Genomic DNA, 15,867 nt, shown 5'->3' on the forward strand with positions numbered 1-15,867 from the left:
GAATGATCGTGTTCACCTCCTGTAAATTATTGGGTGACACTGCCTGCTTAAGAATTGATTGATTTTTTGGCCGCTGGTTTTAAATGAAAGAACTTAGTATAGAAACAAATAAAACACAGTAAAGTAGCTACATGTTGTGACGTATAAAGATGACACATTCAGTAGATAGAATGCAATAACTTTCAGGAAAAGTGGTGTACTGTCTGTAGGCCTCAGAGCTTGTGAAAGTACCTTCATTTTGTTATTATTAATCAGATTTGCTCTGATATTGATTTTAACATGACAAAAGTCATGTTAATTATTGTCACTCCTTCATATTATCCTGTTTTTTCTTTCCTTTTTAAAATTTGAATTACTAAAACCTACTTCTTTTGCAATCTATTTCTATTCTCTTGTTTGTGTTTGTTGCTGATGAAAAGCATAAAGTTAAGCACAAATAGTCTGAAGCACAAGTGTTGATTGAAATAACATGTAGAAGATGTAGATGTATACCATGTTTGAAGTATATAAAATAAAACACAACATCTACAAATCACTTTTGTATTTTCGCATTGAACTGTTCATTAGCAAAACATAACTTTAATTTACTGCTGAACTCTGAACATGTAATACATCTATCAATAGATTAAACTGGTTTGGTCATTATAAAGAAAGAGAATGCCGATTTAATAATAATCTGGATACATTGCAGGGCAGAAAACTGAAACCTTGAACGTTGTGGGTTAGAACAGGCTTTGACAAATCTTTGGTTTGACACTGTCTGTGAAGCACTGCCATTCACGCCAAGTTGGAGAAGTGTGGATGAAAATGTGAGGTTGGGTGTGTGTGTGCGGGTGTTCATTGTAGCATACTGTGGGGACCTAAAACAGGTAATACACAGATGTTGTGGGGTCTGGGTACATTTTGGGGACCCTAAAACTCCCCCCCCCCCCCCCTCCAAAGTGTTATGTTGCAAGTACAGAAAGAGAGAAAGTAAGTTCTAGAAAGCACCAGAACAGAGTAGGGGCAGAGAGTTAGCTCTGCTTCTGTCAAATTCCTTGCAGCTGTCTAACGTCACCACAGACTCTTGATAGACAGCCCCAACTGAGGGCCCAAAATAACCCCTCAGGGCCCGGGCACCTACCAATTCATGGTCGGGGTGGGGGGAATTTCAGGACAAAAAGCCAAAAGTGTGACCACAAATTGAAATAAATATAAGAATCTGAGAGAACGACAATGCCTTTCAGTGGTGTTACTCTCAGACAAGGCTGTTGGCTTTATTGACAGGACAAGACATTTTATTTCTCAGTGGACTACAGACACAAAACACCATCAACCCATGCTTCTGTGACTGTTGGTACAGTTCAAGAGGACGGCTATTTTAATACCTCGGGTGTGGAATGTGCAGTTGCCATTGAAGAACACAGAGGTCACGGATCGGTCTATGAGTACCCCATCGCTGCATTTAGCTTCTCTCTAGCACTGAAACACTCATCGGTTCACCACTGACTCACTGTTCATCAGCGCCTCAGGAACCAGTGCAGGATCCATGGAGAACGTGGCAATATTTGACGCACCTGGAAAGGGAAGGGGTCTGAAGGCGACCAAGGAGTTTTGGGCTGGAGACGTCATTTTTGCCGAGCCCAGTGTCGCAGCTGTTGTGTTTGACAGGTACAGTGTAAGGATGCCAATTGGGGATGTGGACGCTCAATAGTGAGGGCGTGCTCAGATGTGGTCATAATGGGGATATTTGGGCTGATGAACACCATATTGTCTTTAATTTCTTTCTGTAGATTCAAAATGTATCCACAATATCTTTCAGTTTCATGTTTTGGATGTCCATAGAGCCTGGTTTTAATCTGGTTTGATACTGAAACAAGAGTGCTATATTCTCACAGTATGTCACTTCATCATCATCATCATCATGTTGATGTAATGGCATGTAGACAACTGCGCCTCCATTGTAGACAGCTCATACTCGGGAATATTTTGACATGACTGTAACTAAGGAAGTGCTGGTAACATGAAGGAACTTTATGGGATCTATTGGAATTATCTTTATCCAGTAGTTGTTCTGTGTCAAGAAATTTGAGAAATTCAGCTCGACTTTACTGTCAGAAGTGCACGTAATCCGAGTACAAACTTTGCTAAAGGAGACTGGGAACTTTGAGTTGAGAATTATTTGTGATAACATGATGTGATTTGAAAAATAATACAGAAAGAATTAAGTTTAATGCTCATCTGAAAGGTTGTCTTCAAACCGGTAGAGATGTATATAAAAGGAGAACAATATCTCACTTACAGAGCATTTGGGCACCAGTGAGGTAAAGCCAACCCGCGGAACTCTTCCATCGACGACTATCTCAACGACTATCTTTCCACTCTTTTTCTGCAGTCTAGCGGAGCGTATTTGCCACAGCTGTTTCCGCACACAAGACAAGCTACAGAGGTGCGGCCAGTGCAAATTTGCTCACTATTGTGACCGGACTTGCCAGCGCGCCGGCTGGGCCGAACACAAGCAAGAATGTGGTGCCATCAAAGCTTATGGCAAAACACCGAACGAGAACATCCGGTAAGTGGAGGGAAAGGGAAATAAGTTGTGCCATGATGCTTGATTGTTTTTTTTTTATTTGTTTTTTAGTGTGTGTGTGTGGACAAAACACAAGTAGGGCCTAAGGAACCCACACACTAAAGCTGAGACATGTTTGCCACAGTGTACTATTGTTAGTCCGTCCTACCAAATTAGAAAAGAAGAGGCTGGTTTGGTGCAATGTGGATTTTGATCAACACAACATGAATGCATAGAGCCACATTCAATCAAGTAAGTTAAGTTGAGTCCAGTCAATTCGCTTTTTTATTTTTTATTATGTACGTAACTTAAATGACGTCAACAAACCCAGGCTACCTTTCTTAAGCAGAACCAAGATGTTTTTACTCAACCTTTAGGCTAACCAAGTATGGCTAGTTTAGTTGCCGAAACATAACCAAGTTGTTTTTGCTTTGTTTCAATTTACAACCCTAATCATGTGTTTCAGAATATAATCCAAAGAAAGATTCACATTTTCCACACAGTTTGATACATGTTACAATCCGACTGAGCACGTGCCTGTTTTCCTTTTCCTTTCTGTTTTGCTGCTCAATGGAGTGCCTGCATGCGCTCCAAGTAAACCCAGTTTCACAGCACTGTCCAGATGACTCCCGCTGCTGTGATGTTTCGCGATCCTCTCAGAAAGATGCTCCAAATCATTATGACACAGATACTATGCAATCTAGGAATATGCTATATTCCTAGATAATACATTATAGCAGATAGTAACCGTTGAGAGTCAATAATAACATGATTTGTATGCACAGTTCTCTCTCTTATGCCCCGGCTGCCCCTAATGACCGGTGGCCACTTGTATCTGATTTTTTTACCGTGATCTTCTAAGTCACCTGTCTTATTCTTCTGTTGTTTTTTGTTTTTGTGATCAGTTTGGTGGCCCGCATCATGTGGCGCCATGACAAAGAGGGGAGCGTGATGTCTGACATGCAGCTGACCACACTGGAGGAGCTGGAGGATCACATTGCTGACATGCAAGAGGACGAGTTGAAGGACGTAAAAGTGGACATCCACAACTTCCTGGACTACTGGCCCCGCACCAGCAAGCAGCACACGATTGACGACATTTCACATTTTTTTGGAGTGGTGTGTTTATATGCGTTATCACTTGATTGGCCATCCTTCATTTTCCCAAGTTGTATCCAAAATCAAGGGCTTTTTCTTTTGAGACAGGGCAGCCTCTCAGAGACTAAAATGAATGCATTCAGACATCCTTGTTAACTCGCATTCACAAAACGTATATCTATCTGTGATATCCTGTGCTTAATAACAAGTAACAATAACACTTTATGCGCCCTGCAGCTTAGATCATGTAACGTATTGACCAGTGACTGACCTGATGGAAATGAAGTGTATCTGATAGACTTCATGAGATAACAAAAACTTCCTGAACAAACATTTAAACAAGTCACCAGGGGTGGTAAAATGAAAGAGCTGCTGGCCCCAACAGGCCCCAGTTCTGGGGTACAATGAGACAATTTGTTGTTTCCAACCTTTTTTGTTTTTATCTTACAACAAAGCAAAGATTCCTCAAATGTATCTTGCGACTCTATGAACATCAGTTGGAACTACATACTGGTTTAATAAAGCCACAGCTGTAGTCTCCGATAACACTTAAGAGTAGATGTTTTTTGAAATCCTCAACTTGCACAAGTTGCACAAAGTCCTCCATTATTAGCTCTGTGTCCACATTAATATTTGCCCTCCTTCTCTCAGATTAACTGTAATGGTTTCACTGTGAGCGACCAGAGGGGCCTTCAGGCGGTGGGAGTTGGTCTTTTCCCAAATTTGTGTTTGGTGAATCATGACTGCTGGCCAAACTGCACCGTGATCCTCAACCACGGCAAGTAAGTACAACAAAATACCTCTTCAGTTTCTGTTTGTCCTTGAAAGAATTGTTTTTTTTTTATTCAGCTGAACTTGACTTGATAAAAAATGTGAAACGTTTTTAGAGTTGGTGTGTGTTTGCGTGCTGTTGTGTATTGTGTGTGAACGTGTGTTTGTTAAGGTTGCATTTGGTGTAAAACTGCTTCCTGTTTGTCTTTCAGTCAATCGGCTGTGAATACTATGTTTCATTCTCAACGGAGGTGCGTGTCCTCAACCTCAACCTTTTCAAAGTCTTATTTATTAGAGCACCATTGAGACCATGACATTATCAGCATATTACCACCATCCTCCCTCCCACTCCGTCGATTGTAGAAAATACAAGTTTTTGTCAGTAGTGCCCTGTAGGTTTGATGTGACTCAGACTTCAAATCAAAATGTCAACATGCATCTTGAATGCTCTAACCTTCACTGAAAGGCTGGTATGAGTTGTTTTTTTTGACCTGCTGAAAGCTTGTTTTTCAGTCACCGACATTTCTCTGTTTGTCATGTCAACACATAGCTTCTTTCTCTTGCTGCTGGTTTGTCACTTTGTGTGTTTTGTTGATGTGTGTTTGTAGCGTGCGTCTGTCCATCATCAAGAAAGTGTATTAGAAGCTTCTCTCATTTGTAACAACTTTCATTCCCATCACATCAACACCATGTAACACTATGGATAAAACATGGCAAAAATAACTTTTCCATGTAAATATCCCAAATCATTTAATTTCTAAGACTTTTATTTTTCACACATTTTTTTAATAAATAAAGAAATCCCAAATTTAGTTTCACGTCTTTGCAAAAAAAATAAATTTAAATGAATGAACTGAATTTTGCCTTAAGTGTGAAATAATCTTCATTAACATTAATTCCTTCAATCCTTCGACTGGATTGACTGAAAGCCACACTATGGAACTGAGTTTCACCATCAATCAAAAGCTGTCAGTGAAAGAAACCTAAATGAAGTCACTTCTGCTTGCATTCAACTGCGTTCCTCTTCCTCAGGATTGAGCTGCGTTCTCTCGGTAAGATCGAGGAGGGAGAGGAGCTGACAGTCGCATACGTGGACTTCTTGAATTTGTCAGAGGAGAGGCGAAGACTTCTGAAAACACAATACTTCTTTGACTGCACATGCGAGCACTGCAAGGGCCATATCAAAGATGACTTGAAGATGGCGGGCACGGAAGTGGACGGAGTCAAGGTGTGTGTCCGTCGATTTGAGTGAAGTGAGATAATGACTTTAATACTGCAGAAGGCAGAGTAGAGGGGAACCCTCTCTCTAGATTTAGTCCCACGTGATAAGGACAGACGGGAAACACGAGGAGCAGAGCCGCAGTGACTATTTTAAGCAACTCCTGATGTATTCACTGTGTGTAAGGGGGTGCATTTCTTCACGTGAGGTAGAGAAAAAAAATACTTAATTTACTCAAAGGTAGGTATGTCAATGATCTACAACATACCATTACCTTATTATCTTATCTGTGTAATAAACATTCACGTCTTGGACAGGGCCCCTTCAGCAGGTCAACGGTCTTTTTAAGAAAAAAATAAAAATACCAATCACTTCATGGGCCTAAAGACAAAGAAAACCTGTGATGTCTTTGTGAGGAACTTCTAACTGGTTATGAAACACTCAATTTAACACTGATGTCTCTATATGACCTACCAGTGGCGGGACGTGCATTTTATACCTGGGCCTTCTGTGCTGTCCTACTGCAGTTGAATAACCTAATTATGACGCCACAGCGACGGTTATTATTTGTTTGTAGGGGTATACACGTATTCGTATTAAACCGTTCGGTACAAGGCTTACGAACCGAACAATACGTTTGAATAATACTAGTGCATTTGGAAATTGCAGAAGCTTAAATTGTGGGAAATGTAATGTTTTTTCGGTGGACTGCGCTCACATAGGAGACAACGGGCTGTGTGACCTCTCAACCCGGAACAAAAAAAAACAAAACAAAAAACAGCTGAGGCTACGCTAAACTAGCTAAACGGGAAAACAACAGCACACAAGCTACGAACTTCGAACTACGAGCTTCGCCCTCAAAAGGTCTCTAGTCACAAAGACTGATACTGATCATCTCATTTATACAGGCCTAAGAAACAAAGTTGTCACCGAGCTACGCAAAGCTAAGATGAATTACTTCTCAAAACTTATACAAGAGGCTAAGGGTAGTAGTTCCAAATTGTGGAAGCACATTAATTGTTTAACCAACTCAAACACCTATAAGTATCAGAGAATAAAGGAACTGAGAATAAATAATGAACCTATCTCTGATAATGCAACAATTGCAAATTAATTCAATGCTTTTTTTGTAGACTCAGTACAGGAACTCGCAAACAACTTTAAACCAGTAGAACTGACACCTAACACGGTGGACCAGACCACTCAAAATCAATTTTACATCAAAGAAGTTAACCTTGAAAAAGTAAGCAAAATTATGAGTCACTTCAGTAACTCAAATGCCAAGGACATCAATAATCTTGATTTTGCAATGATAAAGAACTACAGAACCCAACACGTTGAGCCAATAACACACCTTGTGAACCTGTCAATTAAAACAAGAACCTTCCCAGAGACCTGGAAAACAGCCGTTATCAGTCCAATCTTTAAATCTGGTGAGCAAGACTTGACATGCAATTACAGACCCATCGCCATCCTCCCAGTTGTCTCCAAGATACTGGAAAAAATTGGAGCAGAGCAACTCATAATACATCTAGAGACAAATCAGTTACTGTATCAACAACAATTTGGACTCAGACCCAAACATTCAACTGAGACTGCAAACTGCCATCTAATTGAGAAAATAAAAGGACTTTTGGATGAAGGTCATGCTGTGGGAGCAGTTTTCTTAGACTTAAAAAAGGCTTTTGATACTGTTAACCACAGTGTGCTGATGTCCAAACTTCACAAATTCCATTTTTCTGATCATGCCTCACAATGGTTTGACTCGTACCTCAGGGGAAGAGTACAATGTGTGAGAGTCAATGGGGAAAAGTCCACCATCCGTGCCAATAGCATGGGGATACCCCAGGGGTCAGTTCTAGGTCCTGTGCTATTTAGCATGTATATCAATGACCTACCTGAGAGCTGTCCTGGGGTTGGCTGCCAGATGTATGCTGATGATACAGTTATTTATACATCTGCCAGAACATCTAGCAAGGCCGCTGACCAGCTCACTGAATCATTACATTCTGTATCGCAATGGCTTGAGTCCTCTCACTTAACACTGAATGTAAAAAAAACAGTTTCAATTTGTTTTTCAATACGTAAACGACACGAAAGTGCAAGTTTTATGGTAGAAATAAAGAATGAGGTCATCAGTGAGGTTGACAATGTGAAGTACTTAGGAATCATCTTAGACTCTCATCTAAGATTTGATAAACAAGTGCGTAATATCAGCAAAAAGTTTAAATCAAATCTCAACTGCTTCAGATTCATCAGAAAATATCTGCCATTCAGTACAGCTCAGCTCTACATGCACACCATGATATTCTCACACCTATCATACTGCATCACTACCTGGTCACAAGCCTCACAATCAACCATACAACCCATCATATCACTGTATAACCAGACATTAAAAATTATGGACATAAAACCAATGAGGTGGCACCATTGTCAGATCTTAGAGAAACACAATATGTTCAGCTTTGAAAGCTTTATAAACTATTCCAACCTAAAGCTTATTTTGAAATGTTTGCATGGTCATGCTCCTTCCCTGCTTAATGAATTTGTTATACGACAGCAGCACACCAGCAGAGTGAACACACGGGCCTCAGAAACGGGAACTGTCGCATTGCATTGCGCAAAACATCATTTGGACAATCAGTCTTCTCTGTTAAAGGAGCAAAACTATGGAACTGTCTACCAACTGAGTTGAAAATGCAACAAAATTTTCATGTTTTTAATAGAGGTATTAAATCATGGCTAAAAGAGAAACAACATTGTTCTCACACCTAACACTCCTGTAAACACACTTGCACTTTATGTATATATCTGTATGTATTTGTGTATGTATATGTGTATGTATTTGTGGATATATTTTTTATTTTATTTTCTATTTTAACTTTTTTTAAAAGCCTCCTGTGGACAGGTGTTGTAAATTAGCATTTCGCTACAAACACTTAACACAGTGCATCTGGGCTTTGTGCATACATGTATGTTCCAATTCTAATGCTACTGTGATGTCCATATCAAATAAAATAAACATATACATAAACTCTCCCTGCAGGTTTAAGTAGCTGTTCCCTACTGATTCAGACAAGAGCACGAGCCATTCAAATGTTATTCACATCAGAGGGAACAATATTCACCACATCATAAAAACAACACCATAGAAAATTGAACAGTAGTAACCCTACTGCAGATGTAAAAACACAAAAGCAGTTCACTTACCACAGCTGCTGTTCACTTCAAGACAAAGTCCATCCTCCTTTCTTTGTTGACAAAGAGTTTAATACTGCGGTTGTCCAGAACATCCCCATTTACTTAAACTGCAAAGTCTGTCTAGGCCAGCAGAGAAGGCTTAGCTGGCCCTGACGGCCCACCACTGTGACCTACATAATTCAGCGAGAAGACTGTAGATTTCTGTACAATTATTCTTAATGCTTTCATTGTCAGTGTGTTAATTCTTGATTAGTCTCCCATCTTCATCTCGTAGCCTACAGAGGAACAAGTGAAAGAGGCAACAGATTATTGCTATCAAATGCTGGAGAAGATGGACAACGCTCGACTAAGTGGCAACTACCATGAGGTATTGTTTTAAATCACCAACAACACCAAATAAAGAATGTGTTTGTTTTTTCTTCTTTTATCTTACCAGAGCTCAATCCTACTTTCCATGTTTTTTGAGTATCTATTTATTCTTATTTTTTTTTCTTCAGGTGGTGAAAATCTGCAAGGACTGCATAGAGAAGACAGAGCCAGTTTTGGCTAACACTCACATCTACCAGGTGCGTATGTGGAGCACATTAAGTGAGGTGCAAGCTTACCTGCAGTTCTTCAATGATGCTGCAGAATACTCCCGCAAAATGGTGGAGGGATACTTGTGAGTACAGAGATGTTGCGCAGTGTGTTGCTATACACATGCACATCTTTTTTTTTTATCCAATAATAAGATTAAGAAACACACTGACTGAAATATAATTAAAAAAATTAAATAAAACATCTTCCTCTGACAGGAAACTGTACCACCCTAACAATGCTGCTCTCGGTATGGCGGCCATGCGAGCAGGAGTGACTCACTGGCAAGGTGGGGAGATAGAGACTGCCCATGGGATGATCTGCAGGGCCTACGGCATTCTCATGGTCACCCACGGTCCAACACATCCCATAACCAAGGACCTGGAGGTAAGCTCCCCTTAAACCTGAATGCTTTTCTTTGGTTCAGCTGAAATGCTTTTTTAAAGCAAAATGTAGGTTGTAGTTGGAAAATGACAAGCCCATAATTCTTTTTTACTTATATAGTATAGCTAACTCATTGGCAAACGTTCAAAGCGCTGATGTGTCCTTCCTGATATCTCTACAGTCGATGCGTATGCAGACGGAGATGGAGCTGAAGATGTTCAAGCAGAACGAGTATGTTTACCACAGTATGAGAGAGGCAGCTCTGAAGAACAAGCCAATGTCCATGATGCATGAACCCAGGTCTGTGGAGGAGGGAATCAAGAATCTCTTCCACCGGAGAAAGTAAAAAAAAAAAAAAAAAAGAGATCAAGAAGAAACCACCCCGTTGTTTACTGTTGACAGTTTGAGTGTTGGTGTGTGAGTCTGCACATTTAGTCAAAAGGTAATTTTGTTTCGCTCACTTTTGTTTTTCATTAAAAAGATCTCACGTGGTACTTGTACACTTTATTTTCAATACTCCAAATCCAGTGAAAGCGAAATTTAGTAGCAGCAGTATTTTTTTGAAAGTATGCGGTAGCTCTATTGCCATCAATAGTTTAGCTACGCTCCTGAAGTCAGATCCATTTTAACCAGGTACACCCAAAGACAAATCCTGTGACACTAAATGTTTTGTTCTTGGTTATGGCTCCCATTGTGCACCAGAAGAGGTAATTTATAACCAGCATGAAAGATAAAGTATAGAAGCCCAACCAGCTTTTGAATAATTATTGGGTGCACACATGCAATGAAATGGGGATATTTCATTGAGAAAGTAGTTTTGTAAAATATGTCTTTTGTGCCAAATACTATTTAATCTTGTCAACCCAGTAGACCACAGGCATCTTCTTCCATCCCAGTTTTACATTTTTTTTTGCGACTGAATGTTCAGAGAAAAGCATCAAAGCCTTCACTTTTGTTTTCAATTCTGCAACACACTTACAAACCACTACACAAGGTTTCTCACAACCTGCTGGTGATGACCGAGCCCCATTTGGGGTTCGAGCGAGACAGTTAAGCGTGGTAGCGTGTCGTAGAATGCAATTTTCATGAAGAAATATAATGAATGCTCCACACATTATATACCGAATTAACGAAAAAAGTCCGGGCAACATCATACCAGCCATTTTACACACTGCAAACACAATTATACACAAACTAATATATCTAGAATATTTACCACAATATCACGTATTTTTCGCCAAAAATCTGCGACCTATGCACTCAGTTTGCACTCCCGTCACAAAGCTGGCAGCTATCATGGCGGATTGACACATGACAAGTCTGTCAACCTACTAAATAACCCACCTACTGCTTTCGTGAGTCTCTTCCGCATTGAACAAGGGGTCACATGATGAAATCCGTCAATCACAGGCCACAGAGAGACAGAAAATTCCATGGAGAGATATGAGAGCTCAAAATGGCTCAAAATTATGTAAACTGCTTTATTTTACACGCTTAGTGATAAAACAAGTGAATATATAAAATTAGAATAGAGCAGTGCAACAGCTGGTTCCAAAAATAAAAATTTGGCTTGACTGTACTCAGACCTCTATTATGCTGGCCTGTGTCACTCTCGAAGTACAATTTGCTTGTGGAGCCGGTAAACATGTGCTATGACTTGGGAGAGTTCTTAGCGTTCACCTGAATCATGAAAAAAAAAATTCATGCTTTCAGTGATTTTTTTCAGGCGAACTTGAAACTCTCAATTTGAGCTGTGTACCATCTTCATTTACTATTAACCAGTAACCTATACACAATATTTTCACAGCTCACGACATCTCACAAGTACCTGTATTCTAGAATCAAAATAGAATTAAAGTATTTAAAAAAAAAATAAAAAGCACATTGATTCGCCCCCCCCCTCCTTTAGCACATGATGCTCATGTCATGCCCATGTCATCCTGCAGTCAAGTTTAAAGTGGCCTTCAGCTAATTCTAAACACGTCACCCTCACAAACGGCATCCAGTCCCATGATTTAACAGCTCTCCTTTTGTTCCAGTAAACAACGCAAGCGACAAGCAATTTCTAAAAGTCCTCAGAAATCAAGATAGTGCTGCTTTTTATTTGACTGTTTTTATTATCCCATATGCAGACAGTTACATGCGTTTGCTCGTCCTCTTGTACACAATGCTGCCGAGAGTCATAGTCTGGGAGGAAAAAAAGAGAAGTCACATTAGAAATGTTTTAAGATTCATTCAATAGGTCACAAAACTCATGTTGTCTACTCACCAATGTTCCCTCTAAGCTGCGCGCTTGAGCAATCGCGCACTGCTCGCACATTCTCAGCGCACAAGAAAATCTATGCAGCGCATAAAATAAAATTCAACATAAACGTATTAATTAATATCTAATATTAGTCCTAATCTTATCTAATCAATTAAACCAATAATAATAATAATAATAATAATAATTTTGTTTTCTGTACTATTTTGCAACGTAACTCAGTGAGTGACAGGTGTCCAGCCAATGATACGATTCGGTTCACTTACGCTACGCAGCCAATCATAGCATTGACACTATTGCCCTGCCCATTCGCGCTGCAGGTTAGCTAGCTATCAACAGTGCGGCGGAGTTACGAGACGCAAATGCTAACCCCTTATCATGGCGAAACGAACGGGCAGCGACACATCCACTCACCAAGCCATTGGAAAAAAGAAATGTGGTTAAGATGGAATGGCTGTCGGAGTATGTTCAAATAGAAGAACAAGCGGTGAAACTGGGTGAGATTTTTTCTTTTTCGAGGGGGAAGGGTCTACTCTGCAAAACATGCAGCGAAGCTAAAGTAGCAAATGAGTTTTCCGAGGGAAAAATGTGGACTGAATGGAAGTTGGACTACCTCAAGCGTCACATTCAGCAGAAAAAACTAAAAATAAAATCAAAACAGCATCCAGAAATCGTCTTGAAGTGGCACATTTGGACCAGCTGATGCGCATTAAGTCAAAGCAAGAAGCAGACGAAGCCATCAACCTGCACAAAGTGTACAACCATTGGAGAAGTGAGAAGGACAGACGTGAAAAATAAGGTAAAATTTAAGTCAGATTTGTGCATATTCTAGTGACATTTATTAAGATGTTTTACTTATGGATATTAATCATTAAATTATGTTACTACTAGATAATTTATGGGTAGTAGAAATGATAATAAAAAACTGAGTAATTACATATTTTACAGACAGAGTTACAGGAATTTACACTGTATCACAAGCTACAGCACACGTCATTGTGCAAAATGTGAATGTTTTAATGTGAACAAAATGTTATGTCTGAAAGGTGTATATGTATCATTTCTTCCAGAACAGGACCCTCACACAGGCCACAACAGGACCCTCACACAGGCCAAAGCAAGACTCTTCCCATGGCCAAGCAGGACTCTCACATAAAACATACTACACATCTCATGAACAACAAGATTTTTGTCTTTTTCCTTTAAAGTTTGTCAAATCACTTATATTAAAAGTAAACTAGTGAAAATTGCTGCTGTAATTTGATTATTTTAATAAGCCATGTAACTTGCTATGATCCAAGGTTTTGAACAGGTGTGATACTGGTGTGTGGCCACAGCGTGCACATCTGATGTTGCTCACAGTGGTCCTCAGTGTGCTCAGGGAGCTTGTGTGTATGCCCAGACACATGAAAAATTAGAGGGAACATTGCTACTCACATTGACAATTGTGTTTCCATCCACCAGTTCTGTGACAGACTCAATTCCCTTCAGGCTAACAGTCAGCTTGTTGCCATCACGCTGGACCACCGCCTTAAAGAGACACAATACAAGATCAATGTGACTACATTAGTTCAAGTTTCTGCATCCTTAAAGTTAGTGCCACGGCTTACCTTGTCCTTCTCCCCAGTGAGCGTCTCCAGCTCTGCCTCTTCTCCTATCTTGAAGGCGTTGACGAGGATCTTTGAGCCGGTGGTGACGGTCACTTTGAAGTTGTCACCATCCTCCTCGATCTCAGAGATACTCTTTATGTCTTTGCCTTTCTGGATGAGTTCGTCAGGGAGACCTCAAGACAGACAAGCAACCGATTGAGAAACCACGCATTACAGTGATTACAAGATAAACATCGCTAGACAAGTCAGCAAAACCATTTGATTGCAGAAATTTCTCATGTGCAGACTTTTGCTTTTGTTAAATAATCCAGTTCAAAATCCCTACGCAAACACTTAAAGCTTCTAGTCAAAAGACTGTTAGGAAAGAGAGTTGTAATCTCACCAATGGCCTTCATGAAAGACTCAAAGTTCTCCTGAGACTCCAGCTGGTACTTTCCAGAGAACGACATGGTTTCAGACAGTGACAGTGAGAGAGAAGTGGTTGACTGCCTGTTTTATACTCTCAAACTCCAGGGCTGCAATCATTAACCACAGGTGTCTGAAATTAAGGCAACTCCCGCCCACTTCCGGATCCTCCCCTGCAGATGAGGACGGAGAGATAAAAGAGGTACTCGGTGACTTCGCTAAAGTTAAGTTGGTCTTCATGCAGAGGAGAGGACAAGTGCCCATTACTTGGGGTTCACGCATAGAAAATAAATGTAATGATGTCATCCGAAGGCACAACATCTGATTACATGAGTCATAACGATAAGGATAAGGATGTTTGTTGTCATTGTACGAACATACAACGAAATTAAGTTGACGACTCATCAGCCAGTACAGCAGCAACAGTTAAAAAGTGTATAAAAACATTAAGACAAGACGATTTAAAACAAGACATTAAATAAATATATACAAGGTAAAACAAGATAAAGCACAGGCATCAATGGCTTCAAAGTGAAAAAATGTGCTTAGTTAAAGTGTTGTGTTATTGACTATATTTGTTTCACCGCAGCACTGTCCGGTGTGAGCTGGGTGGGGTGATGCAGGAAACCGCTCTGGGGAAGAAGCTGTTCCTCAGCCTGTTGGTCCGGGTTTTGATGGTCCTGTATCTCCTTCCTGATGGTAGTGGAACACACAGAGAGTGACCCGGGTGTGTGATGTCTGTACAGATGTTTCTGGCCTTCTTCTGGAGATGGCCAGCATACACAGTGTCCAGGTCAGGCAGGGTAACTCCCACAATCCTCTGTGCTGTTTTAGCCACCCGGGTCAGGTACCTCCTGTTCTCTGCTGTGCAGCTGGCATACCACACAGTAAAGCACTGACACAAGATGCTTTCAATCACACTTCTGTAGAAGTTAACCAGAAGTGCAGGGGGCAGGCCAGCTTGTTTTAGCTTCCTCAGAAAGAAGAGCCTCTGCTGGGCTGGGTGTGATGTGTTCAGGGACCAAGTGGGGTCCTTAGTAATGTGGAGCCCCAGGAATTTGATACTGTCCACCCTCTCCACTATCCTCCCCACTTATGTAGAGTGGAGAGGGTGTGGTCTTCCTGGATCTCCTGAAGTCCACCATGACTTCTTTGGTCTTGGTGGTGTTCAGGACCAGGTTGTTGTCCGAGCACCACTCAGCCAGATGTTGGACCTCCTGTCTGTAGTGTGTCTCATCATTGTTGGAGATGAGTCCCACCACAGTGGTGTCGTCAGCAAACTTCACTATTGTGTTGGAGGAATATGTGACAGAGCAGTCCTGGGTGAAGAGGGTGAAGAGGGCCGGGCTGAGCACACAGCCCTGCGGTGCACCAGTGTTCAGGATGGTGGTTGTTGATGTCAGGTTCCCTATCCTGACATTCTGTGGTCTGTTTGAGAGAAAGTCCGGAATCCATGAACAGAGTGATGTAGAAAGTCCAATGTTTTTGAGTTCATGCACCAGTTTATGGGGGATGATGGTGTTGAAGGCAGAGCTGAAGTCAATGAAGAGCATCCTGACGTATGTGTTAGGGTGCTCCAGGTGAGACAGGGCCGTATGAAGTGTGATGGAGACGCGTCCTCCATAGACCTGTTTGCTCGGTACGCAAAGTGGTAGCTGTCCAGGTCTGCTGGGAGGACGTCCTTGATGTGTGATAGTATCATCCTCTCGAAGCACTTCGTGATGACTGGGGTCAGGGCGACTGGGCGGCAGTCGTTGAGGCAGGTGACAGCGGCCTTTTTTGGGACAGG

General features: G+C 41.0%; 2 protein-coding genes across 3 annotated transcripts; one reads left to right on the forward strand and one right to left on the reverse strand.

Moving 5' to 3' along the window:
• Positions 1–1,401: 1,401 nt before the first annotated feature.
• Positions 1,402–10,292, forward strand: smyd1b (SET and MYND domain containing 1b). 2 transcript variants are annotated; one of them, XM_079270415.1, is made up of 10 exons: positions 1,402–1,650; positions 2,375–2,551; positions 3,454–3,667; positions 4,298–4,428; positions 4,630–4,668; positions 5,450–5,645; positions 9,115–9,207; positions 9,338–9,501; positions 9,635–9,803; positions 9,982–10,292. In XM_079270415.1, the coding sequence occupies exons 1-10, from the start codon at positions 1,529–1,531 to the stop codon at positions 10,144–10,146; spliced, it is 1,470 nt and encodes a 489-aa protein (XP_079126541.1). In that variant the 5' UTR covers positions 1,402–1,528; the 3' UTR covers positions 10,147–10,292. The 2 variants fall into 2 exon arrangements, with proteins under 2 accessions (XP_079126541.1, XP_079126542.1); XM_079270416.1 differs by lacking the exon at positions 4,630–4,668.
• A 1,644-nt stretch (positions 10,293–11,936) lies between these two features.
• On the reverse strand, positions 11,937–14,122 carry LOC306778757 (fatty acid-binding protein, liver-type-like; the record flags this gene model as incomplete). The annotated part of the gene is made up of 4 exons (XM_079270420.1): positions 11,937–11,987; positions 13,501–13,593; positions 13,674–13,846; positions 14,056–14,122. The coding sequence occupies 4 exons, from the start codon at positions 14,120–14,122 to the stop codon at positions 11,937–11,939; spliced, it is 384 nt and encodes a 127-aa protein (XP_079126546.1).
• Positions 14,123–15,867: the final 1,745 nt, after the last annotated feature.

This window comes from Melanostigma gelatinosum (assembly GCF_949748355.1).
Source record: "Melanostigma gelatinosum genome assembly, chromosome: 6".
Taxonomy (NCBI): Eukaryota; Metazoa; Chordata; class Actinopteri; order Perciformes; family Zoarcidae; genus Melanostigma; species Melanostigma gelatinosum.

Coding starts and splice junctions, on each gene's coding strand:
- smyd1b (XM_079270415.1), top strand. CDS start 1,529: ATGGAGAACGTGGCAATATTTGACGCACCTGGAAAGGGAAGGGGTCTG. Junction 1,651..2,374: donor GCAGCTGTTGTGTTTGACAG/GTACAGTGTAAG, acceptor CTTTTTCTGCAG/TCTAGCGGAGCGTATTTGCC. Junction 4,669..5,449: donor ATGTTTCATTCTCAACGGAG/GTGCGTGTCCTC, acceptor CCTCTTCCTCAG/GATTGAGCTGCGTTCTCTCG.